General features: G+C 44.1%; 1 protein-coding gene across 2 annotated transcripts in view; it reads left to right on the forward strand.

Moving 5' to 3' along the window:
* Positions 1 to 3803, forward strand: part of TMEM40 (transmembrane protein 40) — a 32436-nt gene extending 28633 nt beyond the window's left edge. For both annotated transcript variants that reach the window (XM_038565604.1, XM_038565605.1), the window contains exons 8-11: positions 1604 to 1675; positions 1757 to 1831; positions 2364 to 2426; positions 3182 to 3803. In XM_038565604.1, the coding sequence (XP_038421532.1) occupies positions 1604 to 1675; positions 1757 to 1831; positions 2364 to 2426; positions 3182 to 3201 (230 nt within the window). In that variant the 3' untranslated portion in view covers positions 3202 to 3803. The remainder of the gene's footprint in view (positions 1 to 1603; positions 1676 to 1756; positions 1832 to 2363; positions 2427 to 3181) is intronic.
* Positions 3804 to 27264: the final 23461 nt, after the last annotated feature.

Here is a 27264-nt window from a genome sequence, read left to right on the forward strand (position 1 = left end):
CACTTTTCATTCCCACCAACAGTACATGAGGGTTCCTTTTTCTCTACATCCTTGCCAACACTTGTTATTTCTTGTCTTTTTTATTTTAGTCATTCTGACAGGAATGAGGTGATATCTCATTTTGTTTTTCATTTGCGTTTCCCTGATGATGAGTGATGTTGAGTATCTTTTCATGCATCTATTGGCTATCTGTATGTCTTCTTTGGAAAAATGTCTCTTTATGTTTCTGCCCATTTTTATTCGGATTGTTATTATTATTGTTGTTGTTAAGTTATATAAATTCTGGGGCACCTGGGTGGCTCAGTTGTTTAACCATCTGCATTCAGCTCAAGTTGTGATCCCTGGGTCCTGAGATCGAGCCCCCAACCAGGCTCCCTGCTCAGTGGGGGGTCTGGTTCTCTCTCTCCCTCTGCTACTCCCTCTGCTTGAGCCCTCTCTCTCTATTTCTCTGTCAAATGAATAAATAAATAGATAAAAGTTATATAAATTCTTTATATACTTTGGATATTAACCCCTTATCAGATATGTCATTTGCAAATGTCTCCTCCCATTCCAAAGGTTGCCTTTATGGTTTGTTGATGGTTTCCTTCACTGTGCAGAAGCTTTTATTTTGGTGTCGTCCCATTTGTTTAATTTTGCTTTTGTTTCCCTTGCCTCAGGAGACATATCTAGAAAGAATTTGCTATGGCTGATGTCAAAGGAATTGCTGTCTATGTTTTCTGCAAGGAATTGTATGGTTTCCTGTCTCACATATAGGTCTTTCATCCATTTTGAATTTATTTTTGTGTACACTGTAAGAAAGTGGTCCAGTTTCATTCTTTGGCATGTCGCTGTCCCGGTTTCCCAATACTATTTGTTGAAGAGACTCTCTTTTTTCCATTGAATATTCTTGCCTCCTTTGTTGATGATTAATTGACCACAAAAGCATGGCTTTCTTTCTGGATTCTCTATTCTGTTCTATTGACCTATGTGTCTATTTTTATGCCAGTACCATACTGTTTTGATTACTATAGCTTTATAGTATATCTTTAAATCTGGGTTTGTGATACCTCCCTGCTTTTGGTTTTTTAAATGTGCCTATATATGCCTGGAAAGGTTTTGACAATCATTGCTTGCTTTTAAGGAGGGGGATTAGGGAGAGAAAATGGGGCCTTGTAAAACTTGTAGGCTTGACATATTTGCATTTTTTACAATTGCATGTAATATTCATTTGACAAACAAAATACTGGGCAGTCCTGCATGCCTGGCAGTGCTTTAGTCTCTGAGCAAAATCCCTACCCACCAACCTACTGAGGGGAACAGAGAATAAATCTGTTTCACATTTTTTCTTTTCTTTTCTTTCTTTCTTTCTTTTTTTTTTTTTTTTGAGAATAAGTGTAGTAATAATGATATAACAAGTTGAGTTGTGTCAGTGTTAGAAAAATAATAAAATGAGATAAAGCCTGGAAAGGAATGGGGCTGGGGTGCTTTCTTAGTTGGCCACTCAGGAGCGATGTGTCTGAATAAAGTCACATTGGAGCAGAGGCAGGAATACTTTTAGTAACAAAAAAAGAGAGAGAGAGAGAAAGAAGCAAATAGTAATCCCCCACCTCTGCCTTTACAGATGAGTTTTTCCATTTTGTCCTGCTCTGCTTTGCCATTGGGACCTTGCTGGTGTGTTATCACTATTATGCAGGTAAGGGCCATGGGAACAGGTCGGGGGATAGGAGGGTTCAGACTTGCAGGCTGACTGTTCTCTCCCCTGCTGCCCTGGCAGACTGGTTCATGTCCCTTGGGGTCGGCCTACTCACCTTCGCCTCCCTGGAGACTGTGGGCATCTACTTTGGGCTGGGTAAGCTCCCCGCAACCTCCCCCACACAGACTTTTTAGGGGGAGTGGCTGGACTCCCACTGATGCTCACCGGGGGCCAGAAAGCCACAACCTAAACATTTTTTTAAAGCTTTCCTTATGCTCATGTTTTCTTCCTGACCACTTTCGAGGTCATTGTGAGGTCGTTGGCAAAACCCTGTGGAAAAAAATGGGCAGCTCCACAAAAATGCAACAAAAACAGTTTAAAGCGGCAAACAAACAGAATTAGCTACCTATGGAAAACAAGGCAGTTCATAGAGTGGGGTCCTGAATTCACTGAGTTTCCTGGCACTGTTATTGCTGTTCGAGGTCATTGTTTTTAATAATAATAACTCCAGTACTATTATCTAAGCTTAACCTGGCTGCCTGAAATTCCACCATTAATCCTTGTTTGTGTGGGTGAGGCCTTTGTAAGGGGTGGCAAGGGGGGCGGGGCGGAGGTAGAGTAGGTGGGTGGCCCTGGATCCCTTGCTGGGGCAAAAAGCTCAAGCTCCTTTCTCTTTGTTTGTGAGCAGTGTACCGGATCCACAGTGTCCTGCATGGCTTCATCCCCCTCTTTCAGAAGCTTAGGCTGATGGGTAATGTTTGCCTACTTCCTATGTTCACCTTCTTCCTCCCTATCAAAGTCTTCGGTTGCAATCGAGGCTTATTAGCCTATGGGAAACAGCACAGGGCCTGGAGTCAGGGGCCTGGGTTCAAGGTCTACCCCTGCCGATTGACCAGCGCTGGGGCCCAGGATCATCTTTTAGCCTCCATTTCCTCCACTGGATCATGTGTGTAATAATACCCACTGCACAAGTATGTGATGCAAACCATGTGAGGAGGAATGGATGCAGAAGTCCTTAAGTGTGGGACACAGTGGAAAAGTGAAGGGAATCTGGGTGTTCCTCATTCTCTCATAGAACTAACCCAAATGCTATTTTTGCCATAATTTTATTTGCCTACTAGGTGTGCTTCAGTCATGTTGCAGTTGACTGATGAGGGAGCCGAGGCCCAGAGAGGTGGAGTGACTTGCTGAGGGTCACACAGCTAGTGTGGCTGGGCTGTGCTAAAGGAGATCTCTTTGTTTCTGACCAGCAGCTCTGTGCTTACCGTTGCATCTCAAAACTGAGAGGCCAGGGGGCTGTGTGGCTCTGTGCTGGGGATATCTGTCTCCTCTAACCCATTTAATTCATAAAGGGGAAATTAGTTGCAGTGGCTGTGGGTCATGGAGACCCATGGCTTCTAGGGTGACCACATGATCCCAGCTGTGAGGACTATTTGGGCATGTGGGGATAATGGTGGAAAGGAGGCCTGGCTGCCTTCAGAATCCCATGTGGGCTTTATTTTCCAGGGTTCAGGAAGACTGACTGAGGCCAGTGCTGGGCTGGCAGCCACGCTGGGCCCCAGCATGACCACCACTGCATCTCCTGAGTGCACGAGGGCAGAGCCAAATCCTGGGAGACATGCAGGCGGGCCAGTCTAGAGCAATAAAGAGAGCACTTTTCCTTCCATGTAGTCTGAACGTTGGCACCAGCCTGGACCCAGGCATCATTTGGGCAGCACTGGTGTGCAATCCAGCTGTCAGGATGGAAGGCAGAGGCAAGGTGCCAGGCCTATGCCCTTCATGGTTTCCTGGATCAGCAGGAGGATTCTAGGATGTCACTACTGTCGGGAGACAGTACGAGACCCCTGGGCCCCACAAGCCGTAATCCGTGTGGGCTCCTGATTCCTTTCAAATCCCCAGGCCATCCAGGTGAGCTCTAAATCTTGCAGAGTTATTCGAGGAAACAAAGCCCACTGCCCCGAGGCAGGGAGTCATCATGCCAGGCCTCTAGGGTGAACCTGATACAGGCGAGATGTTGAAGACGAAAGCCACAGCATCAAGGCATCTTCTCTAGCCCCATCACCTACTCCCAGCCCTGCTGCCTTGGATTTCATCAAGATTCAAATAAAGGTTTTCTTTCCTGGACTAAGAGTCAGCTAAATGTTCCTTCAGGTTTCTTGAACATGACAACACATTTGGAGTCTCCTTTGACCCCATCTAGGTAGGGAGTGCACCTTGTCTATTGAGTAAAGTATAAAAGAGAATAAAAGTATAACCCCTCACTTTAGGTCCAAGATTCAAATTGTACAGGTTCAGAAACAGGGTTTTGCAAACATTCCTTGAAAAGATCTGGGGCCATTCGGTACTCTAAGCCAAACAAATACCAAAGGGGTGAAATAGGAGCATACATATACAGAAACCCATTGCAAACTTGGGTTGCATAAATGGAGGTATAGCATCTAAAGGAGGTGACAGTAGATCCTACTTTATTTTATTTTTTTAAAAATTTTATTTATTTATGATAGTCACACAGAGAGAGAGAGAGGCAGAGACACAGGCAGAGGGAGAAGCACGCTCCATGCACCGGGAGCCTGACGTGGGACTCGATTCCGGGTCTTCAGGATCGCGCCCTGGGCCAAAGGCAGGCGCCAAACCCCTGCGCCACCCAGGGATCTCCTAGATCCTACTTTATACAGCTAGTCCACATCAACAGCATGTATTCAATTCCAGATCACATATTAAGAGCAATAGTGACACAGTAGAGAACATATAGAAGAGACCAGAGGGGAAATATAAAGAATGATTGAAGGGATGATAACTCTTCAATTTGCAGAAGAGAAAAGTGGGGCCTTTGCTGAGCTCACAGACTCTTGGAGGATACTTTCTTTTTTTTTTTTTTTTTTTTTTTTAAGATTTTATTTATTTATTCATGAGAGAGAGAGAGGAAGAGACACAGGCAGAGGGAGAAGCAGGCTCCATGCAGAAAGCCCAACCTGAGACTCGATCTTGGGGCTCCAGGATCACACCCTGGGCTGCAGGCTGCACTACACTGCTGTACCACCAGGGCTGCTCCCTGGAGGATACTTTCTTAAGTGTAAGATGGTCCAAGTACAGTCACATATGTTATCTGATTTAATTCTCACAGCAGCCTTGAGAGGTGTCAATCATCTTCATTTTGCAGATGGAGAAACAGAGACTCAAAGAGCTTTAGTAACTTGCTCAAGTTCCCACGGTAAGTGGCAGAGCTGCCATTTGAACCCAAGCATGTGCTCTCCTTATGCTAAGCTGCCTTATAGAGCTTGGCTAGTCTAGGCCTCCACCCCAGGCAAAGCAGTCAGGAGGCAGCTGCAGTTTTCCCTAGTGTTTCCAGACTTTGGGATTTCTGAATTAGAGAATATTTTTCTAAAAAATGAGTGGAGGGGGGTGTCTAGCTGGCTCAGTTGGTGGAGCATGCCAGTCTTGATCGTGGGATTTTGAGTTCGAGTCCCATGTTGGATATAGAGATTACTTAAAAATAAAATCTTTAAAAATAAATAAATAAAATTGATTTTATTTATAATAAATAAAGGCACCTCAGTGGCTCAGTCAGATAAGCAGCCAACTCTTGGTTTCGGCTCAGGTCATGATCTCAGGTCCTAAGATCAAGCCCTGCATCCAGTTCCACACTGGGTGTGAAGCCTGCTTGAGATTCTCTCTCCCTCTCCCCTGCTCTTCCCCCACTCCCACTTGCGTAAGTGCTCTCTCTCAAGTAAATAAGTAAATATATTAAAAAGTCAGAGGAGGGTGGCCAACTCTTTCCCTTGCTAATTGAAGACCATAATAACAACAAAGGACATCAACCATCAGCATCATTTTATAAAAGAAAGAATAGTTTTACATCAAAAAAGCAAGCATTAGAAAGAAAAGGTTTTAAATGAATAAACGAAACTTTCTGAAAATTTTGCTGCGTGTCCTTTTTCCTCAAATGACCATGGTCTGGTGAAAAAATCATCTTTCAGAAACCATGAAACTGGAGAGTTTACAAGCACTTTTACATTCTCTTTTTTCTACTCTGGTTCTAAGGCACCTCTCTCAGTGAAGCTTACTTCATTTCAGAAGAATAGTGACCTCCGAGCAGGGAATGTTCTTGATACTCACAACTGTGCTGTCTCAACATCTGGCTCTGAGCCCAGCCTTGACATGGATGTCCAGGGCAAGGTTCACCTTTACTCCCCTTCCTCAAGACTGTTTTGTTGTTCTGGGTCCCTTGCATTTCCACACGAATTTTAGAAGCAGCTCCTCGGGGATCTCTGGGTGGATCAGCGGTTCAGCGCCTGCCTTCGGCCCAGGGTGTGATCCTGGAGACCCGGGATCGAGTCCCACGTCGAGCTCCTGGCATGGAGCCTGCTTCTCCCTCTGCCTTTCTCTCTCTCTCTCTCTCTGTTTATCATGAATAAACAAATAAATATTATATATAAAAAAAAGACGCAGCTCCTCAACTTCACAAAGAAGCCAGTGGGAATTGTAGTAGGATTGTATTACATCTGAAGATAAATTTGAAGAGTACAGTGCTTCCTTTTTAACATTTACATTAGAAAAAAAAAATTGCCCCAAATCCCAGCACCCAAAATCAACTACAATTAATATTTGGGTGTGTTTCCTGTGAGTCTTTAGTGCAGGAGTTATTTATTTTTATTTGGGCCCTTTTCTCTTGCACATAGAATAAGGATTTTTCCACCATATAAGAAGGATTTTTCCATAAGCAGCATTTCCAGCCACTGTGCTTTTCATGCTTTGCATAGTAATCCCTCCAGATCTAGGTAATAATATCAATGGCTAACATCTGTTCAATACTTCTTACTTGCTGGCTGTGGAGCTAAGCTCTTGATAGACATCGTATCATTTCATCTTCATTGAAACCCTGTGAGGTAGCATGTGTCATGATCTCCATTTTAGAGATGAGAAAACGAAGAGACAGGAAGCTAGATCCGGTATTTATCAAACATGAAGAGAATGAAAGTTTTTTTTTTTTTTTTTTTGAGAATGAAAGTTTTCATGATAGAAATATGAACCTACAGAATTGAGGACGATGTGGTTAACCTCATTTTGTGAGATGCTGGGTCCTTGTGGCTGGCTCTGCTGCTGCCCGGCTGGGATTTTGGCCAAGTTCTTCTCTGCCCTGGCCTCACTATCCTCATCTGTACAGCGGGGATCACAGCAGTGCCCACCTCACAGTGTTGCAGCAAGGAGCACATGAGATAATTGCATAAGGTCTTTATTTTTAAAGGATCATCCATACAGATTTTTATTAGATGCCTAGTTTTATGTCTCATATATTATAATAATTAATTTTATTAAAACCCTGTTATGGAGATTTTTTTCAGGTTTATATTCTCATATTTGTTTTTTATTTTATTTATTTATTTATTTATGAAAGTCACATAGAGAGAGAGGCAGTCACACAGGCAGAGGGAGAGGAAGAAGCAGGCTCCATGCACCGGGAGCCCGACGTGGGACTCGATCCTGGGTCTCCAGGATCACGCCCTGGGCCAAAGGCAGGCGTTAAACCGCTGCGCCACCCAGGGATCCCATATTCTCCTATTTGAAGATAATCCTTTTTGTTTGTTTTTGTGTCTGCTTTTATTATTTGAGTATAGTTGATACATAAAGTCTTATGCACAGTCTCTGGCACATAGTAGGTGCTCAATAAAAGCATCTTTATAAAAATTTACTTGTCAGAAAGAGAGAGCACAAGCAGAGTGTGCAGCAGCCTCCTCACTGAGCAGGGAGCCTGAGGCGGGGCTCGATCCCAGGACCCCTGGGATCATCACCTGAGCCAAAGGCAGATGCTTAACCACCTGAGCCTCCCAGGAGTCCCTCAATAAGAGCATCTCATTGGAAGTTACTTGATTAGAGCAGGGGCATACATCTGCTCTCTTAAGTCAGGCAAGCCAAGTCAGCCAGTTGCAGAAAAACAAGGAGCCTGGGAGAGGAGGTCAGGAAAGCTGATAACCTGGCCGAAGGTGTCAGCCAGGAACAACAGCTGAGTGGTATCCAGAGCCAGCAGGAAAATGGGACCACACCAGGTTCAAGAGAGAGAGCTAATATAGGGGATATGTTAATAGGCACAGGAGGATTGAAAAGACAAAAGGGGCCACTGAGGTATCACAGTGCCTAACAGAGCAAAGCAGCTACCACCTAGGGTGAGGAACAAAGGAAAGAGGTTTGAGTAATGACAACCAAGAAGTTCAGGAGAGGGCCCCACAGAGCGACATCCCAGACCTCTGAGGAGGGGGCACTGCCTGGCAGGGCTGCTGTCTCTCCTGGGGGTTCAATGAGGCTGGTTCAGGACCAGTGATGTCAGATCTCTGATCTCAACAGAAGCCAGATTTTTTTTTTTATTGTTGGCAACTAACTTTTTTTTATTTTTTATTTTTAAAGATTTATTTATTTATTTATTTATTTATTTATTTATTTATGAGAGAGAGAGAGGCAGAGACACAGGAGGAGGGAGAAGCAGGTTCCATGCCGGGAGCCGGATGTGGGACTCGATTCTGGGACTCCAGGATCGCGCCCTGGGCCAAAGGCAGGCGCTAAACCACTGAGTCACCCAGGGATCCCCTAACTTTTTTTTATTTTCAAATTCTGCTGTGGAAAATGATTCCTTAAAAAGTTAGAAGAGGTGCCTGGATGGCTCAGTGAGTTAAGCACCTGCTGTCTGCTCAGGTCTGATCCCAGGGCTCCCTGCTTAGTAGGGAGTCTGCTTCTCCCCCTTCCCCTACCCCTCCCCCTGCTTGTGCTCTCTCTCTCTTTCTTTCTCTCTCATAAATAAATAAAATCTCTTTAAAAAATTAAAAGTAGGGCAGCCCGGGTGGTTCAGGGGTTTAGCGCCGCCTTCAGCCCAGGGCGTGATCCTGGAGTCTCTGGATCGAGTCCCGCGTCGGGTTCTCCGCATGGAGCCTGCTTCTCCCTCTGCCTGTGTCTCTGCCTCTCTCTGTGTCTCTCATGAATAAATAAATAAAATCTTTAAAAAAAATTAAAAGTACAATTACTATTTGCTCCAGTAAGTCCACTTTTGGGCATATTGCCCCAAAGAATTTTTAAAAATATTTTATTTATTTATTCATGAGAGACACAGAGAGAGAGGCAGAGACAAAGGCAAAGGGAGAAGCAGGCTCTCTGACAGGAGCCCGATGCAGGACTCAATCCCAGGACCCAAGGATCATGACCTGAGCTGAAGGCAGATGCTCAACCACCCAGCCACCCAGGTGTCCCTATCCCAAAGAACTGAAAGCAGAGATTCAAAGAGATACTTGCACACCCTTGTTCATAGCAACATTATTCACAATTCTAAAAGCTAGAGGGAACCCAAGTGTCCATCAGTGGATGAATGGATAAACAAAATGTGGTCTTTCCATAAATGGAATATTATTCAGCCTTAAAAAGGAAGGAAATTCTGTCATGTGCTACCACATGGATGAACTTTGAGGACATTATCCTCAGTGAAATCAACCAGTTGTAAAAGAACAAATACTATGTGATTCCACCTATATGAGGTCTCTAGAGTAGCCTGATTTATAGAGACAGGAAGTAGAAAGGCCAATGCCAGGGGCTGTCTGGGGGAGGGGAATGGGAAGTTTTTGTTTGGTGGGTATAGTTTCTGTTGGGGAAGATGAGAAAGTTCTGGGGATGGTTGCTGGGGATGGTTGTGCAACATGCAAAAGTATTCAATGTCACTGAACTGTACACTTAAAATGGATAAGATGGTAAATTATATGTAATGTGTATATTACCACAATTTTTTTTAAAAATGCAAATTATCTGTGGCTAAACAAAACTGTATCTGGCCTGCAGGCCATCTGTGCAAGGGGGCTTTCCATAGTGTTAAGCTGGAGGTACACACAAAATGGGAGACAAAGAGCAAGGACACAATCATTGTCCAATTTGGGGGCAGCCTGACTACAGTGTGGGAACAGGATTTGAGGCCCAGGTCTGCCTCTGCTAACCTTGGCTTCTCTGAGCCCCCGTTGTCAAAGGAGGGGCTTGGGTGGGTCAGGTTGTTGGAGCCCCCCCTCAGGTACTGGGAGAAAGCCCCCACTCTCTGGATTTTAGTGTAGGGTACATCTGCCTTAGTATGCTGCCTCCCTGGGGCCCCAGCCCCCAGCACTGCCATTGGCCCTTCTCACTGCTCCTCTGCCCAGCTAGAGCTCAAGGCCAGCACCAGCCCAGGGTCTGGTTACACCTCAGGCGTCAAGCAGATTCCCAGTCCAATGTGTGGTCTAAAAATAAAGTATTAAATCCTAAGACCAGGAAGGCAGGATTGCAAGTGGAGGAGGGAGGGAGAAAGCACTTGGATCAGGATGGGCTTCTATCTCTGGTTGCCCTGGAATCTGTGCAGTGGATTTCTGTTGTAACCACTGGAGAGATGATGGGAATATGAGAATATTTTGAGGCCGTAGACGCCAGCTTGCTCTGGGAAGATAGGAGAGAAGCCCGAGAGGACAGTGGCAGTTGTTTGCCTCCTTCTTCTGACACAGTCACAGGAATCCTCTGTCTATTCCAGAGGATGTGGGCCTAGACCAGAGATAGAGCCAAGGATGCTGCTGACTGAACCTGGGAAGCTGGGGAAAGCACTTGACATTGAGCTAGGTTTTGATGGAGAGGCATAAGGAAAGGTTTCTAGGCAGAGGGTGCAGTGTGGGCAAAGGCATATGGGAATAAAAGAGGATATACATCTAGAAAGCAACAGGTAGTCAGTCTGGTATGGTTGAGGCATATAGGCTGTGCATAAGAGTGAGGATTAGTGGGCCATGGAGCACACAACGTAAACTGTCCCTTTTTTCCCCCAACAGGACTTTAAGAGCCAGGATAAGGATTTAGGGATTTTAAGGATTTAGGCTGAGGACACTGGGGAACCATGGAAGGTGTTTGAGCTAGAAATGGCACAGTGAGATTGTATTTTAGAAAGATCCCTCAGTGGGGGTCATGGGTTCAAGAAAATGAGCTTTACAGACCTTGACTCCAGGGGTTGTAACTGACAAAGGGCTGTTGTCCTCTTCGTTTGCATCAAGGCCATGCTTCCCATGGGCTCCCAGCCGATGACTTAACACAAGGGGTTTGCAGAGACACAGGACCGCCTGATATCTACCAGACCTTCCTTAGACAACCTGGCACACCAGAACCTTCCACCCAACCTTCCTTCTTCACCTGGGGCTCGATGTACATCACAGCCTGACAGCTCTCCCAGCCTTTCACTCCCTCCTCGTGTTCTCTAGCCCGGGTGTTTCGCCTAATAAAACCCTTCCATAGTTTATCCACTCCCGTGCTAGCTTCTCAGAAGGCCAAGATAAACAGGGTGAGACTAGAGGCAGGGGGTATCAGTGGCCACAGGATCAGAGAGGAAGGGTGACTTTGAAGACATTTTAAAGGTCTAAGCCACAGTATGTCTTCAACTCTACACCCACCTCCAGCACCCCTGGGGTTGTGGCTCTTGACACCCAGGATGAGGATTGTCTATGTCCATATTTGTCCCCCCCACTAGCTTCTGAGTTTGTCCAATAAATAAGTGAATGAGTGAATGAATGAATGAAGTAAAGGGAAAAGAATCTAGGATGATCCTCGAGCTCTACTTGGGGCCCCTTAGTGGCAGCTACTCAACCCACTGAGCCACCCAGGTGCCCCTGAGCTTTCCTAGTTTAAACAACACTCTTTTCCAAAGTAGGTTGACTCATTACCCTCTGGCACATCCAGTGGCACTATCAGCTCACCAACACTTGGTACTAACAGTTTTTTATTTTAGCTCATTTCATTTTTTAAAGATTTTTTTAAAGTTTATTTAAGCAATCTCTATACCCAATGTGGGGCTTGAGTTTATGACCCCAGATCAAGGGCCACATGCTCCACCTACTGAGCCAGCCAGTTGCCCCATAGATGGCCTTTTAATTTGAGTCAATATGTTAGGCATACAATGTTATCCAATTGTGTTTAATTTGCATTTCCCATTTGCTAATGAAATTGAGCGGTTTTTTACATATTTAGTATCTTTTGGGGAAGAGCTGGATCAAGTTTTATTTTTTTTTATTTTTTATTTTTTAATTAATTAATTTATTTATTTATGATAGTCACACACAGAGAGAGAGAGGCAGAGACACAGGCAGAGGGAGAAGCAGGCTCCATGCACCGGGAGCCTGACGTGGGATTCGATCCTGGGTCTCCAGGATCGCGCCCTGGGCCAAAGGCAGGCGCCAAACCGCTGCGCCACCCAGGGATCCCAAGTTTTAATCAATTTTTTCTCTTTTGCTTGTCTGCCTTCTTCCTGCTGATTGTAAAAAATTATTTCTTTTCTTTTTTTTTCTTTCTTTCTTTGTTTTGTTTTGTTTTATTTTTGGTGGGCAGCAAAGCAAGGTTTATTGGGCGATAGCAAAGTAATAGTACAAAGCTCCCAGAGAGTGAGGGGACCTGAGGGAGTTGCCCGATAGTAAGAATTCTTGATATATCTTTGATTCTACCCTAGGTTTAATATTTGATGTCTAAATGTGTATGTTTTGGTGATATTTTCTCACTCCATGGCTCATCTTTTCACTTTTTACGATGTTAAAATCCCTAATCTTATATTCAACAGTCTCTTGTCTCTAAAGGAATAAGTGAACAACGTATTAGATTGATTTTGGGATTTAAAACGATGCTTTGGAAAACAACATCACTTCTGTGATATTCCTGCCTAAGTACATAAACTGAATCTCATCATAGGAAATATCTGACAAACCAGATAGAGGGATATCTTACAAAATAACTGATCCACATTCTTCAAAAGTGTCAATGTTTACAAGACAGAGAAAGGAGCTTTCAGAGATTAATCAAAGCTGAAGAGATATAAAAAATGAATAAAAACATGATCTTGAATTTTCTTCAGTTATAAGGGACATGATTGGGACAACTGGCAAAATCTGAATAAGATTTGCAGATAAAACATTATTAATGTGCCACTATTAAGACATTATTAATGTATCATTGTCAGTTTCTTGGCTTTGATCATTGTATTGTGGTTATGTAGGGAAACATCCTTGTTTTCAGTAAACACACACGGAAGGATTTAGGATAAAGAAGCATCACCTCTGCAAGTTGCTCTTAAATTCAGGAAAGAAAAGTACTTACAGAGAGAAAGATGAAATAAATGTGATAATTGTTAACATCTGAGAATCTAATGAAGGGGATATTCTTGCAACTTCTCTTTATGTCTGAAATTATGTCAAAAAAAAAAAAAAAATCTGATCACCACAATGGCTGCTGAAATCAGAGATTAGCCAAGATCAGGAACTAGAGATTTCTGCTACAAACACAAACAACTCAAAAGTAAATGGACAAAAATAAAATTTGTTTTAAGATTTCATTTTGCATTCATCTGACAGCACAAGCAGGGGGAAGGGCAGGCAGAGGGAGAAGTAAGCATCCTCTTGAGCAAGGACCCCTATGGGGGGCCCTGGGATCATGACCTGAGCTGAAGGCTGACGCTTAACCATTTAACTGACTGAGCCACCCAGGGTGCCCCCAACAAAAAAACTTTAGTAGACACGTTGAGTAAGAGGAAATGCACCTGGCCAATAAAAATATGAAAACATGCTTTATCTCATTAATTATCAGGAAATAAATTAAACAAATTAAATTAAACTAAATATAAATGAAGAAAAAAATAAATTAAACAAAATAACAATGAGATACCACTCCACACCCACCAGATTGGTAAAAATGAATTATCTGATGATACTAACTGTAGCCCCACAAGCATTGGGAATGAACATTTATTGGTTCACTCCCTTTGGGAAGTCGTTTGGCATTGTCTAATAAAGCCAGATATACACATTCTGTAGTCCAACAACTTCACTCTTAGATATGTAACCAGAGAAATGCTGGCGTGTTTGTGGCAAGACACATGTACAAGAATGGACACAGCAGCAGCACTATCTAAGCTGGAATCTAAGCACTATCTAAGCTATCCAGGCTGGAAACAGCCCAAATATCCATGAACAGGAGAACGGACCAAGTGTAGTAATAGTCATATCCTGGAATGTTATACACCAATGAAAATGAACACACTACATCTGCATGAAACAACATAGATGGCCCTCAGAAATACAAAAATAATATATTTTTACAAATATAACATTGAATAAAGTCATATGGTTTTGCTTACATCAAGTTTCCAAGTAGACAAAACTAAAGCTATATTGATTACAGATACACAAACAGTAATAGAACTATGAACAGATCCCTAAGCGTGGAGAGTGTTTAATCTATAGGAGGAGTGTGATTGAGCAGGGGAGTGGGGGGCGTGTAGAGGTCTGAGGTGTTGGCAGTGTTCTATTTTTTTTTTTTTTTTTTTAGTGTTCTATTTTTTAACCTGGGTCGTGGTTGTTACACGAGAGCTTACTTTGTAACTACTTTTCAACCTGTGTGTCTATCTTGGATACTTTTCTCTGTGTTACATTCCACAATAACAACGCTCTAGATCGAGTACTGTACTAGGAACAAAAGCAACCTTTGCTCCTTGCTCCACTGCAGGTGCTATTGCAGCATGTGGACACAAGAGGGAGCGCTAACCAGCGGGCCGCGGCGACAAGAGGTTTCCTAGCAACGGGAAAAACATCGCGGAGGAAAACTTGCTGAGAGTCGTTAACTGATGTGTTCTGGCTCCTGCACCTGCCAGGCCGGCCCTGGGTCGGCTTCTGGTACCTGAAGCGTCTCTGCTGGGTCTAAGAGCGCCTCTGACCTTTCCGAACGGGCTCTTCTCCCAAACGCGAGGTTGAGCCTGGGGAGGCTGCACTCTCTCGTCCGCCAACTTGGGTTTCTCGCCAGTGTCAGATAAGGACACCCTCAGGCCCTGACCAAGGGCCCTTCTGCTAAGGCTGCAAACGCATCCCAGTGTTCTTCTCGAAAAAAGAAAGAAATTAAGAGGGGAATTTGCCCACAGCCTTCTAAGGCACCAGGCCCCAAAGGAAGAAGGCTTTCAAGATTTGGGTTGTGGTGAAGGTTTTCTGGATTGCTGACAAAACGTAAGGTTTTATAATGAATACGTAAATCTCATGCTAAGTAGGGTAATGGTGACACGCATATGCAGAATACATTGTGGGAGCTTTCCCATACCTCATCTTACTTAATTTCAAAATCATTCTGGTATCATTCCATGTAGCACATGAAGAAACTTGAGACTCAAGGATGTTACTGGGATGAAGTTCAGAGCTTTCCTCCCCAACCCAATTTACGAAAGGATAAATATGAGTTTATTCTGAAAGAGGAGAAACTGTTGTCTCAAACAAAGACATGAAAATTTAAACAAGTAACTTATTTTCTCCATTAATTATCCATACTACTTCAAATCATATAAATCATATGTCTCACTGTTGGGAAACGGGCAGTCTTGCACAACGGGAGTCTTTAAAATGCTTCTATCTGGGGATCCCTGGGTGGCTCAGTGGTTTAGCGCCTGCCTGTGGCCCAGGGCGTGATCCTGGAGTCCTGGGATCTAGTCCCGCATCGGGCTCCCTGCATGGAGCCTGCTTCTCCCTCCTCCTGTGTCTCTGCTTCTCTCTCTCTCTCTATCATAAATAAATAAATCTTTAAAAAATAAAATAAAAAAAATAAAATAAAATGCTTCTATCCTTCCCTTGATCCACCATCCTCACCTCTTTTCTTTTTCTTAAAGATTTCCTTATTCATGAGAGACACAGAGAGAGGCAAAGACACAGGCAGAGGGAGAAGCAGGCTCCATGCAGGGAGCCGGATGTGGGACTCGATCTATGGGGGTCTCCAGGATCACCCCCTGAGTGGAAGGCAGGCATTAAACCACTGAGCCACCCAGAGATCCCCCAACCTCACTTCTAAGAACCTATCCTAAGGACATAATTTGGAAATCTGGGAAGAGGTGTATGTGCCTATATTGGTGACAGCATTATTTATGATGGCAAAAACTGAAAACAACACAGGGAGGGGCACCTCAGTGGCTTGGTCAATTAAGTGTCTGCTTTTGGCTCAGGTCATAATCTCAGAGTCCTGGGATCTATCCCAAGATCCTGGGATGGAGCCCAGAGATGTACTCCCTTCTTGTTGGGAAGTCTTCCTCTCCCTCTGCCCATGCTCGCTCGCTCGCTCTCTCTCAAATAAATAAATAAAAATCTTAAAACACACACACACACACAGGGAAACAGATGACCAGGGGAACAAAGTAAAATTAATGCCTCCATTTTAAAAAATGATACCAATGCCTATGACATCATCAGAAAGCTCCTGTGACATATTAAATGAGAAAAAAAAAAAAGCAGCTGCAAAATGTCCTGGACACTAATCAAGTCTGTAAATAAATACCATCCCATTGGTGTAGGGGTAAAAATAAAGGGGGGAGGGAGAAGAAAAAACATTGGAGAGGTAGGAGTGCTTTTTTTTCTGTTCCATTTTTTTGTTCCATTTTTTAATTTTTTCCCTCCCTTTTCACTTATTAGTTTACTTTTCTTCTTTTATTTTTTTTTTCTTGTTTTGGGTATCTTTCTTCTATTAGTTGGCAGTGTAATGCTTACTTCAGAGAATATAAGAACATTAAAATACTCCCACTCACAAAGAAACAATTTCTAGTAACAACTTAGAGCAGTGATTCTTAAACTTGAACATGTAAACAGCATCACCCGGAATACTTGTTAAAACCCAGATTGCTGGGCCCCACTCCAGAATTTCTGTAAGTGTGAGATGGGGCTCAAGAATTTACATTTTAAATAAGTTCCAGGTAGGATGCCTGGGTGGCTTAGTGGTTGAACGTCTGCCTTTGGCTCAGGTTGTGATCCTGAGGTCCTGGGATTGAGTCCTGGATCGGGCTCCCTTCAGGGAGCCTGCTTCTCCCTCTGCCTATGTCTCTGCCTCTTTGTCTCTCATGAATAAATGAATAAAATCTGTAAAAAATTAAAAAATAAGTAGGTTTTCCCAGGTGATACTGATTCTGCTGGCCCACAAGCCACACTTAGAGGACCACTGCTCTAGTGTATAACCTTATAAAGTCTGTCTATGTGTCACACATAGAGAATCCTTGCCAAAATATGATGGACATTTAGGTGGTTTTTCCAGGAGCAATCTCATATGCTAAATCTCTGGTGTATCTTTAATTACTATCTAAGTAAGATTGCCACTATTATTTATCAATTATCTTAATTATTAAAATTATTCAGATTAAGTATCCAATTCTAGAAGCAGAATCATTGAGTCAAAAAACCTGTGTGTTTTAAGGTTTAAAAAAATGTATTTATTTGAGGGGATCCCTGGGTGGCGCAGCGGTTTGGCGCCTGCCTTTGGCTCAGGGCGCGATCCTGGAGACCCGGGATCGAATCCCACGTCGGGCTCCCGGTGCATGGAGCCTGCTTCTTCCTCTGCCTGTGTCTCTGCCTCATTCTCTGTGTGTGTGTGTGTGTGTGACTATCATAAAATAATTTTTAAAAAATGTATTTATTTGAGAGAGAAAGAACTGGAGAAGGGGGAGGGGCAGAGGGAGAAGCAGACTCCCCACCAAGCAGAGAGCCAGGCATGGGGCTAGATTCCAGGACCCTGAGATCATGACCTGAACTGAAGGCAGACACTTAACCTACTGAGCCACCCAGGAGACCCTTAAGGTTTTAATATACATTGTCAAATTACCACTATAGAATCTAATGTTTGCCATGTGCTGTGCAAATGTGTTATCGCATTTAGTCTTCACAATTTACTCATTGATTCTGCATATATTCATTGAATGCTACTTAAAAAAAAAAAAAAAAAAGCATGGAGCCCAAAGTGGGGCTTGAACTCATGACCCTGAGACCAAGACCTGAGATTAAAAGCCAAATGCCTAACTGGCTGAGCCAGCCAGGCAGCCTTCATTGAATGCTACTTTGTGTCAGGTACTTTAGGGACTCATGATTGAGCAAGACCCTGCAATCTTTTGAGGTAGAAACTATTATTATTACCATTGTAGAGCTGAGGAATTTGAGATCCATGTGATGACTTGCCTAAGAAGACACAGCAAGTAGCGTATTCTGGGGCTGGCTGTTTCAGTCATTTGCACAAAGAAAATTACTGCCTGCTCCAGGAAGCCTCATGCTGCATTGTTCCATAGCGAAGGGAATAGTTTAATTTTGGGTGGCAACTCTTTTCCCTCTTTTTTTTTTTTTTTTTCCATCACGATCCTGGAAAAGTCAAATGAGGAAACATCCTGGCATACAGCATTTGGAAATAAAGCTCATGTGTAAAGCTGCCAGGAATAAAAACTAACAAAACTTTCTCAACTAAGTTTGATTTCCCACTCTTAAGAAATTAGGCGGAATTGGCCCCATCTGATTCCAAAGTTAGGCTTGTTAGAAAAACCTCTTACAAAAAGCATGGTAGATGTGCATGGACATTTAGCAATCCAGTCAGATCTTGTTTTTTACTTTCCTAAATTAACTAATTACAACCGTGGGCTGGGTCTCTCATAGGGTTAAGTGCAAAAGCTTGTGAGCCAAACAGATTTGACAAAGCAGGAGGTTCTATTTATTTATTTTTATTTTAAAAAATATTTATTTATTTATTCATGAGAGACCCAGAGAGAGAGAGGGGCAGAGACACAGGCAGAGGTTGAAGCAGGCTCCATGCAGGGAGCCTGACATGGGACCCGATCCTGGGACTCCAGGATCACAGCCTGGGCCGAAGGCGGCACTAAACCGCTGAGCCACCCAGGGATCCCCAGCAGGGGGTTTTACAATAAATTATTATAACCCTGGAAGCTTCATTTCTTAATTTAAAAATGGGCCTGAGAATACTCTCTTGGTAAGTCCCTATATAAGATCTAAATGATTCAGGGGTAGTGGTCACCATCTATCCCCCTTTTAATCCACTAATCTACCCCACGCAAAAACCAAACAGTAACCCAAAGTGTAGTTGCTGTGTTGGGTGAGGCAGCTTTGCTAGACAGAGTAATATCGCTTTAAGTTCATGGTATCCAACTGTTGATCTAGCTTATACATACATTTCCATTTCTAACGTGAAAAAGGCCAGAAACAGTTCACTCTTATGTAGGGCAGACTACGATACACATTTATGATCTGCCTGAGGGCTGTGTTCTCTCTCGTGCTCTCTGTCATAATAAAGGCTGAAGGGACTGGACCATCGGACATCCTGCAAAACATCACATTGGTTCACTCTATTAGTGAAACAGTGTTTATAGGACTGGAAGAATATGCATGTCTCTGGAGAGTAGGAGATAAACTCTACATGAATTCAAGGAATCTAGAGGATAGGCAATTCACCCTATTAAGTTTTAGGGGCTCACCACATCAGTGTAGTTTTTGGAGAGCGGTCTGGGGCATGCTGGGACAGCCCCTTCAAAGTACAGAACATGTGATTGCATCTTGTTACCTCCCACCATTCAGAAGGAAGCATAATACCGGGTAGGCTTCTGCAGGCTGGAGTCAGTGTATTTTATACTTGAGAATAGGAATCCAATCTATTTTTTGAATGACATGGAAGACTGTCATCTTTTGAGCAGGTCTGGCCCAGAAAATAGTTTTGCAATAGATCCAGGCTGGACTGCAGGCTTTTCTGTCTCCAGGGTTATATGGCCCAGAAGACCTTACGGTATTCGATGTATCTGTGGTGGGAAAAGGTACCATGTGTTTACAGCAAGCCCAGTGAAATAAACACAATCTAGACCCATAGCATTCTGGAGCAAAGCCATTCAATCTGCAACAGAGAATTATTGCCATTTGAGAAACACCTCCTGGGGTGGGCACTGGTAGAGATGAAGCACCTGACCATGGAGCATTGAGGGATCTTATAGCTGGAACAACTATAAGGCTGCATGGGGCTCCCTATGACCACCTGATAAGGAGGGAGAACATGAAGGGAACATGAAGGGAACAACATGAAGGCTGCATGGGGCTCCCTATGACCACCTGATAAGGAGGGAGAAGGCTAAGCCTGATTCACAGATAGATCTATTTGGTAGGTGGGCATAAGCTGAAAGTGGAGGACAGCTACATTTCAGTGTCACCCGGAGGTGACCTTTAAAGACAATAAATGAGGTGGAATCTTACCAATGGGTAGGGCTTTGGGCACCCACTCTGTGGACAGGAGAAGTAGCCTGAGGTAAGAATAAATACAGACTATGGGCAGTGGCAAAAACAGGAAGGATAAATATTGAAAGACTGGGGACAAGGCGGTCTGGGAAAGAAGGTTATGTGTGGACTCATGGGAATGGGCACAAAGTGTGAAGATCTTGCATCATATGTTGACATCCAACAGAGAGCATCCATCATGAAAGAGGTGCTAAATAACCAAGCAGGCAGAGTGACTCAGCCAGGTCAGCAGTCTGCCACCCCAGTTTTGGCTTAAAAGACTCATAATGAAGAATCTATGTAGCAGGAATAAAGGTCCTGCATTCACTAAGAATGATCTACGTATTACTGCTGCTGGATGTCCACTTTTCCAGCAACAAAGATCAACATGGAGCCATCAGTTTGGCACTATCCTTCAGAGAGCCCCACCAGCCACTTATGGCAAGTTAATTAAGTTAGACCTCTTCGACCTGGAAGAAGAAGCAATTCATCTTGACTGGGACAACTCTTCCTAGTATGAGTTTACCTTTCCTGGGTACTGGGTCTCAGCCAATCTGAAGACTTGCAGAGGGGAACCTGGGTTCCTCAGTTAAGTGTCTACCTTCAGCTCGGGTCATGATCTTGGGGTCCTGGGATCGAGCCCCGCATTGGACTCCCCACTCAGCGAGGATTAAGCTTCTCCCTTTCCTGCTCCCATTCCTGCTCCCCCTTCTTGTGTTCAATCTCTCTCTCTCTCTGTGTGAAATAAAATCTTAAAAAAAAAAAAAAAGACTTGCAGAGTGATCTATTAACATTTGGTCTTAGATAACATCACAATGGACCAAAGGACTAACTTTATAGAAAAAGAGATGCAAAAAAAAAAAAGGAGGTGCAGTAATGGCCATATGATCACAAGATCCCCCAAACTTAATGACAGACCACATTGCCCAGAAGTTGCTGGCCTTTGGAGGACTTTGGGGCTGCAATCTACATCCAAGCCAGTCAAACTGGAGCTCAAGGAGAGAACAGGTTTGGGGTCGGTCCCAGTACCAGCCCAGGAGTATCTCATTTCTATCCCACAGACCTCTAAGAAGCAGGTTCTTTAGTTCTTAATTCTTTCTGACTTCTGTTCTTTCTCTCTTGCACATTTGCAATAAATTCTGCCTAAAAGCCATTGTACCATCATACTCTTTTGAGTACCACTGCCATAAACTGTTTCCCACAGACCTCCCTGGCCTGCCTGGAGGCTTTCTTGGTCAACAGCTGGCAAGGCTTCACTTGTGTTGGTCCAAAGACTCTGTCATCCCTTCCCTTTCCCAAACATCTAAGCAGATCCACAATTCCAGCTTTCTAGAGTCATAGGCAAGGAATCTTGGTAGGAGGTAGGCTCAGATTCAATTTCTGTTCTTTTCCCAGATGCGTTTAGCTCTTGCCAATCTAACAATCTCTAGAAAACTCTATTTTATGCCCAAAATTTGTGATAAACAGAATCCTGAAGAATGATATGGTTTTTTTCTGTAAAACCACCTTCCTATTGTCTTCCAACTGGATCCAGCAATGGATCTACAGGTGGTGATGATATTATGTTAGAGGGACCTTCTGAACTGAAGCCACATTAGAGTGGGCTCTAAGGCCTCTGTGCTTTTGGCTGCCCTGACTTGTCCTCTGCTAAGACTGTGTTCTCACAGGCAACATGGGGGATTGTGGGTGAGGGGAGCAATTAGGAACCTGAAAACCTACTCTCCCTCCCCTTCAGCCAGCTCTCACTGTCCTGTGAATGCTGTTGCAATCACTGTTTGTATATTAAAGAATTCTAGGGGATGCCTGGGTGGCTCAGTGGTTTGAGCACCTGCCTTCGGCTCAGGTCATGATTCCGAGGTCCCAGGATCGAGCTCCACATTGGGCTCTCTGCTCAGTGGGGAGTTGGCTTCTCCTTCTCCCTCTATGCTCTCCCTTACTCTCTCTCAAGTAAATAAATCTTTTTTAAAAAAGAATTTTATATTTAAAATGTTTGGTAGGCCTAAAAATAAAACGTATTTTAGCTCCAAAAAAAAAAAAAAAAAAAAAGAGAGAGAGAGAGAGATGCAACTGAGGCACCAATTTGGAAATGATACTCTGCAAGGAAAGATACTCTGCAAGGAGGCAGCATTCACTCTCGACCAATACCATGGATGGTTGCTATCTATAAGCAGAATAAACAGATTTGGGGATCAGGGGGTAGAAATAAGAGTGACTCCTCTCACTGTACTCCCAGTGAGCCAATGGGAGAATTTGGGCTTCCCATTCTCACAACTCTGGGCTCTGTAAGTCTAGAGGTCCTGATTCCCAGGGGTGGGGATAACAGATGCTTCCACCAGGAGAGAGAATTCCATTGAACTTCAAGGTATAGCTGTTACCTGATCATTTCAGGTGCCTCCTGGTGTTAAGAGACCAGCAGGCAAGAAGAGGAATCACCCTCCTGGCAAGTGAATTGACTACAACATCAGGAGGAAGCAGAGCTATTGTTACACAAAGGACAGAGAAATGCACTTGACACTCCACTTGTGTGTTTCTTAATGGTAAATAGACAGATGGTACACACAAAATCAGGAACCATGACTAAGATAAGCATGGTGACAAAGGCCTCAAACCCCTTAGAGATGAAGATCTGGACCATCTGGCTGGGTAATCCCCTTAGACCAGTAGAGGTATGAGCTGAGGTTTAGGGACCCTAGAACAGGAGGGAGCTAACCACTATACTAGCTGCAGCACGAGAGCTGTAGCTTATTCTACTAACATTTCCCCGGGGGGGGGAAAAAAAGAAGAATCAGAATCCTGGAAGAATCATTCTCAGATGGTGTTAACTTATTTTTACAAAGCAAGGGATCCAAACGATACAGAAGTGTAGTGAATGCTGTGGTCTGTGCCCACATCTCCTCCTTCAGAACCCACATGCCCACTCTCCAGCTGCCAGGAGTCTTGCCCTTTTATGGACGGGGCTACCTCATCCAAGGTTATGACCCCTCTTTGGAGATAGTTCCCACCAGTGACTGGCCAATGTAGGAGTACAAAGGTCTGCCCTTCTTCCAGGAATTCGGGACACTTATAAAAAGCCATCCCATTTTCTGAGCTCCCAGTGCCTGAGATCTCTGTTATAATTCCCTGCAGTTCATCTCCTGTGTGAAATTCTGCTGTCCTCACCCCCTCTCAAGTGTTGATCCCGAGAGCACTCCCTTAAATCTCCTGCAGGCAAACCTCCTCCTCCGAGTCTGTTTCCCAGGGAACCTGGCCCAGCAAGCTATGCACATCCTCAACCACACTAGTTAATGTCAAACCATTCCCAAGATGGTTGTACCAACTTACATTCCTACCAACAATGCATGAGAGCTCTGTTTGTTCAACATCCTCTCCAAATCCTGGTATTGTTAGGCTTTTTATTTTTAGCAGATCTGGTGGGTGTGAAATGGAATCTCATTGTGGTTTGAATTTACATTTCCCTGATGACTAATGAGGTTGGGTACCTCATGGGTTTACTGGCCACTTGGGTTCACTCTTTGGGAACAACCACAACTCCCTTGCCATTTCCAGGTCCACAGACCCGCTCAGGTAATGCTGTCTAATAGGGGAGTGAGGCCACCAATCTCAGTGAAGCCTTCTGCCCTCTTCTGACTTGACATCTGAGTAGTGTGACTTTTGGTGGACCACTTCATCCACCCATCACTCTCTCTTCTTGGCTTCTTTCACATTGCACTGCCCTCATTTTCCTCTCTGTCACTGGTTGCCCCTTGTCTGCCTCCTTGGCAGGCAAAGGAATGACTGTTGCATTTTGGGGGTCCTCAGGGTATAGTCTGTGCTGTCTTCTCATCTCACTCTGACCCCCTCGGAGGCACACTCACAGGCACCCTCAGCTGCTGTTACCATCATCATACACCAAGGATTCCCACATTCCTCTCCATTGACACTTCCACATGAATGTCTCAAAGCCCTTCCATCTACATCTACACAAAATAGAAATCGTTGACTTTCCCCCCCAAACCTTGTTGTTGGCCAGCATTTCCTGCTTCAGTAAAGGTGAAGAATCTTCCTGATTCCAAACACCCAGAAATCTCTCTCTCTCTCTCTCACTCCATTCAAGCCATCATGTTCAAATTGGTTATCTTCGGTTTACCCCTCCAGATCTACTCTCCATCCTTCTTCATTCTACTCTCTGCTTCAGGAAGTTGATTATATGGCCACCAAGAATGAGCTTCTTTGATCTTTAGTTTCTTTTTTTTTTTAAAAGATTTTATTTATTTATTCATGAGACACACAGAGAGAGAGAGGCAGAGACACAGGCAAAGGAGAAGCAGACTCTATGCAGGGAGCCTGATGTGGAATTCGATCCCAGGACTCCAGGGTCACGCCCTGGGCTGAAGGCGGTGCTAAACCGCTGAGCCACCCAGGCTGCCTTCATTTCAACAATCTTCACAGCATCTCCACCAGGAGTAGTTTCCATCTCAAGGAACCACTTTCTTTGCTCATTCCTGAGCCACTCATGGATCCCCTGATCTTTAGTTTCTGATTGGGTTGGGCCAATGGTGTTTTAGTCATTGTGGTATAACAAGCTATCTCGCAACTTGGTGGCTTAAAAATACAACTACTTTATTGTCTCTCATGAATCTATGGGTTGACTGGGGTCATCTGGGGTTAGTTCTACTCCACCTGATGTCAGCAGTGGTGGCAGTCTGTTGGGGACTCAATTCTGCTGGAACATCCACGATGGAGCTCTCACGTCTGGCCACTTGGTGGGAATGGCTAGAAGTCTGGACTCAGCAGGAAAGAGAAGCTTGAAGCTCTTTCCAAATCATTTCAGGCCTCTTCCTCTCCCTATTGCCTTTCCCTGTGGTCTCTCCAGCACAAGGTAGACAGACTTCTAATAAGGCAGCTCAGGTTCCCCTGACTGCAAAAGCTGAAACTGCCAGGCCCTCTTAATCCACAGACCCAGAGCTGACACAGTATCACTTCTGCTGCCTTCTGTTGGTTAAAGTAGGTCACAGGACCAGCCCCGATACAACATGGGAAGGGAATACACAAAGGTATGAACATCAGGAGGCATGATTCATCAGGGGCCATCCTTAGAGACTAGCCATCCTAGTCTATTATCTGGTCCCCCAAGGTCCCCTAATGTGCAAAATAAAATTGCCCCTCTTCCCATAATCCCCCAAATCTTATCCATTACAGCCTCAGACTTAGGCCCAAAGTCCAGTTTTTCATCAACTAAATCTCATCATTGTTGAGGAGGCACCTGGGCATGGTTTCTCTTGATCGGAAGACCTGTGGACCAAAGGGAAAAGTTATCTGGTCCCACATACTCAATTTACAATGAGACAGGAACTGAGTATCACAATATTCACTCCCATTCTAAAAGGGGAAACAAGAGGTGTCACAGATCCATCGCAATTATGAAATTCCTCCCTTTCCTCCTCTCCTCGACAATTCCTTCTGTCCAGGGTTAAGAAATATATGCTGTTTAAGGCTCAGGCCTGCTTCCTGGGATTAGTTCTATAGACACATCTCATTTTATTGCACTTTATTCCATTTAGCAGATACCGCATTTTTTACAAATTGAAGGCTCAAAACTTCCGTGGTGGGAGTCACTGCAGATGTGGTGAAAATAGTGAGAGAACCAGGATCAGAAGTGGGGCCTAAAGGTGTGACTGAATTGCTGTGATCTCACCATCAAACTTGAGCGGGTGAGTTGCTTCTTATGGATGAGCAAAGAAAGTGGCTCCTTGAGATGGAACCTACTCCTGGTGGAGATGCTGTGAAGATTGTTGAAATGAGGGCAGCCTGGGTGGCTCAGCGGTTTAGTGCCACCTTCACCTTCAGCCCAGGGCATGATCCTGGAGACCCTGGATCGAGTCCCACATCGGGCTCCCTGCATGGAGCCTGCTCCTCCCTCTGCCTGTGTCTCTGCTTCTCTCTGTGTGTGTCTCTCGTGAATAAATAAATAAAAGCCTTAAAAAAAAGATTATTGAAATGACAACAGAGGATTTAGAACATGACTTAAACTCGGTTTGATAAAGCAGTTGAGGAGTTTGAGAGGATAGGGTCCACTTTTGAAAGAAGTTCTGCTGTGGGTAGAAAGCTATCAAACAGCATCACATGCTACAGAGAAATTATGAAAGAGAGTATCGTACTATTTTGAGAAACTACTGCAGCCACCCCAGTCTTCAGCAACCAGCACCCCAGCAGTCAGCAGCCAAAAACATGGAGGCAACACTCTCTACCAGCAAAAAGATTACGACTTTGCTGAAAGCACAGGTGATGGTTGGCATTTTTTAGCAATAAAGCATTTTTTAATTAATGTACATCTTTTTTACACATAGTGCTATTGCATACTCAATACTATAGTATAGGATAAACATAACTTATATGTTCACTGGGAAACCAAAAAATGCACTTGAGTCGTGTTATTGAGATACTCCCTTTATTGCGGTGGTCGGAAACAGAATCCGCATTACCTCTGAAGATGAATGCTTACCTGTGGCTCTGGGCTCCACCCTCTGAGTCATACCTTCTTTTCCATAAGAAACGCCCCATGTTGGCCTCTTTCCTGCCCTTAGGATGTTGGGGTCTTGAAGGCTGCTTTTTTTTTTATAGTCTCTGTTCTTTTCGGTCCAAATTGGTAAAATAAAAAAATGTGTGAATTTCCTATGTAGCAAATCACCTGCTCCATTAGACAGAAGCCAGACTTACATTTCTTCCCAAAACAGGTCCTTTTCTACTTTGGGGCCCTAGGAAAGCTGCTAAGCTAATTCAGGGATTCTCAGAAGCCTTTTGTCTAGCTGAGACGATCTACCTGATAGACCCTTAAATCCAGCGGAAGTCCCAACACAGGGTTGTGTGGCCGGCACACTTGATCTAACCTTCACCCTGAGGCCACATTTTACTGGCAGCACCCTAGATTTGATTTGTTTTTAAGATTTTATTTATTTAATGGGGCACCTGGGTGGCTCAGTGCTTGAGCATCTGCTTTTGGCCGAGGTTGTGATCCCAGGGTCCTGGGATGGAGTCCCGCATCATCTCCCTGCAGGGAGCCTGCTTCTCCCTCTGCCTATGCCTCTGCCTCTGCCTCTCTCTCTCTATCTCTCATGAATAAATAAATAACATCTTTTCTTAAAAAATATATTTTTTTAAAATTAATTAATTAGGGAGAGAGAGAGAGCATCTGAGCCAGCACACAACCAAGGGTAGGAATAGAGGGAGAGGAACAGAGGAGGGAGGAGAAAGAAAGGGAGATGATCTCTAATAGATTCAGCGCTGAGCGCAGAGCCCAACTTGGGGCATGCTCCAACGACCCTGAGATCATGACCTGAGCCTAAACCGAGAGCCACTCAGGGGCCCCCATAGATTTGATTTTTGTCACCAGGTTCCCTCCTTCCCCCTAGGTTTTTCTTTTCTTTGAGAATCTTTACTGGGCTACACAAGGTGGGAATGAGATGATTTTCCAACCCAGCAAGCTTGAAGTGAGAAGCTTTTCCTTTAGATTTGCTTGAATAGCAAAGAGTTCTTAGCCCCTTCTCTCTCTGT

The sequence above is a fragment of the Canis lupus genome, chromosome 20, assembly GCF_011100685.1.
Source record: "Canis lupus familiaris isolate Mischka breed German Shepherd chromosome 20, alternate assembly UU_Cfam_GSD_1.0, whole genome shotgun sequence".
Classification (NCBI taxonomy): Eukaryota; Metazoa; Chordata; class Mammalia; order Carnivora; family Canidae; genus Canis; species Canis lupus.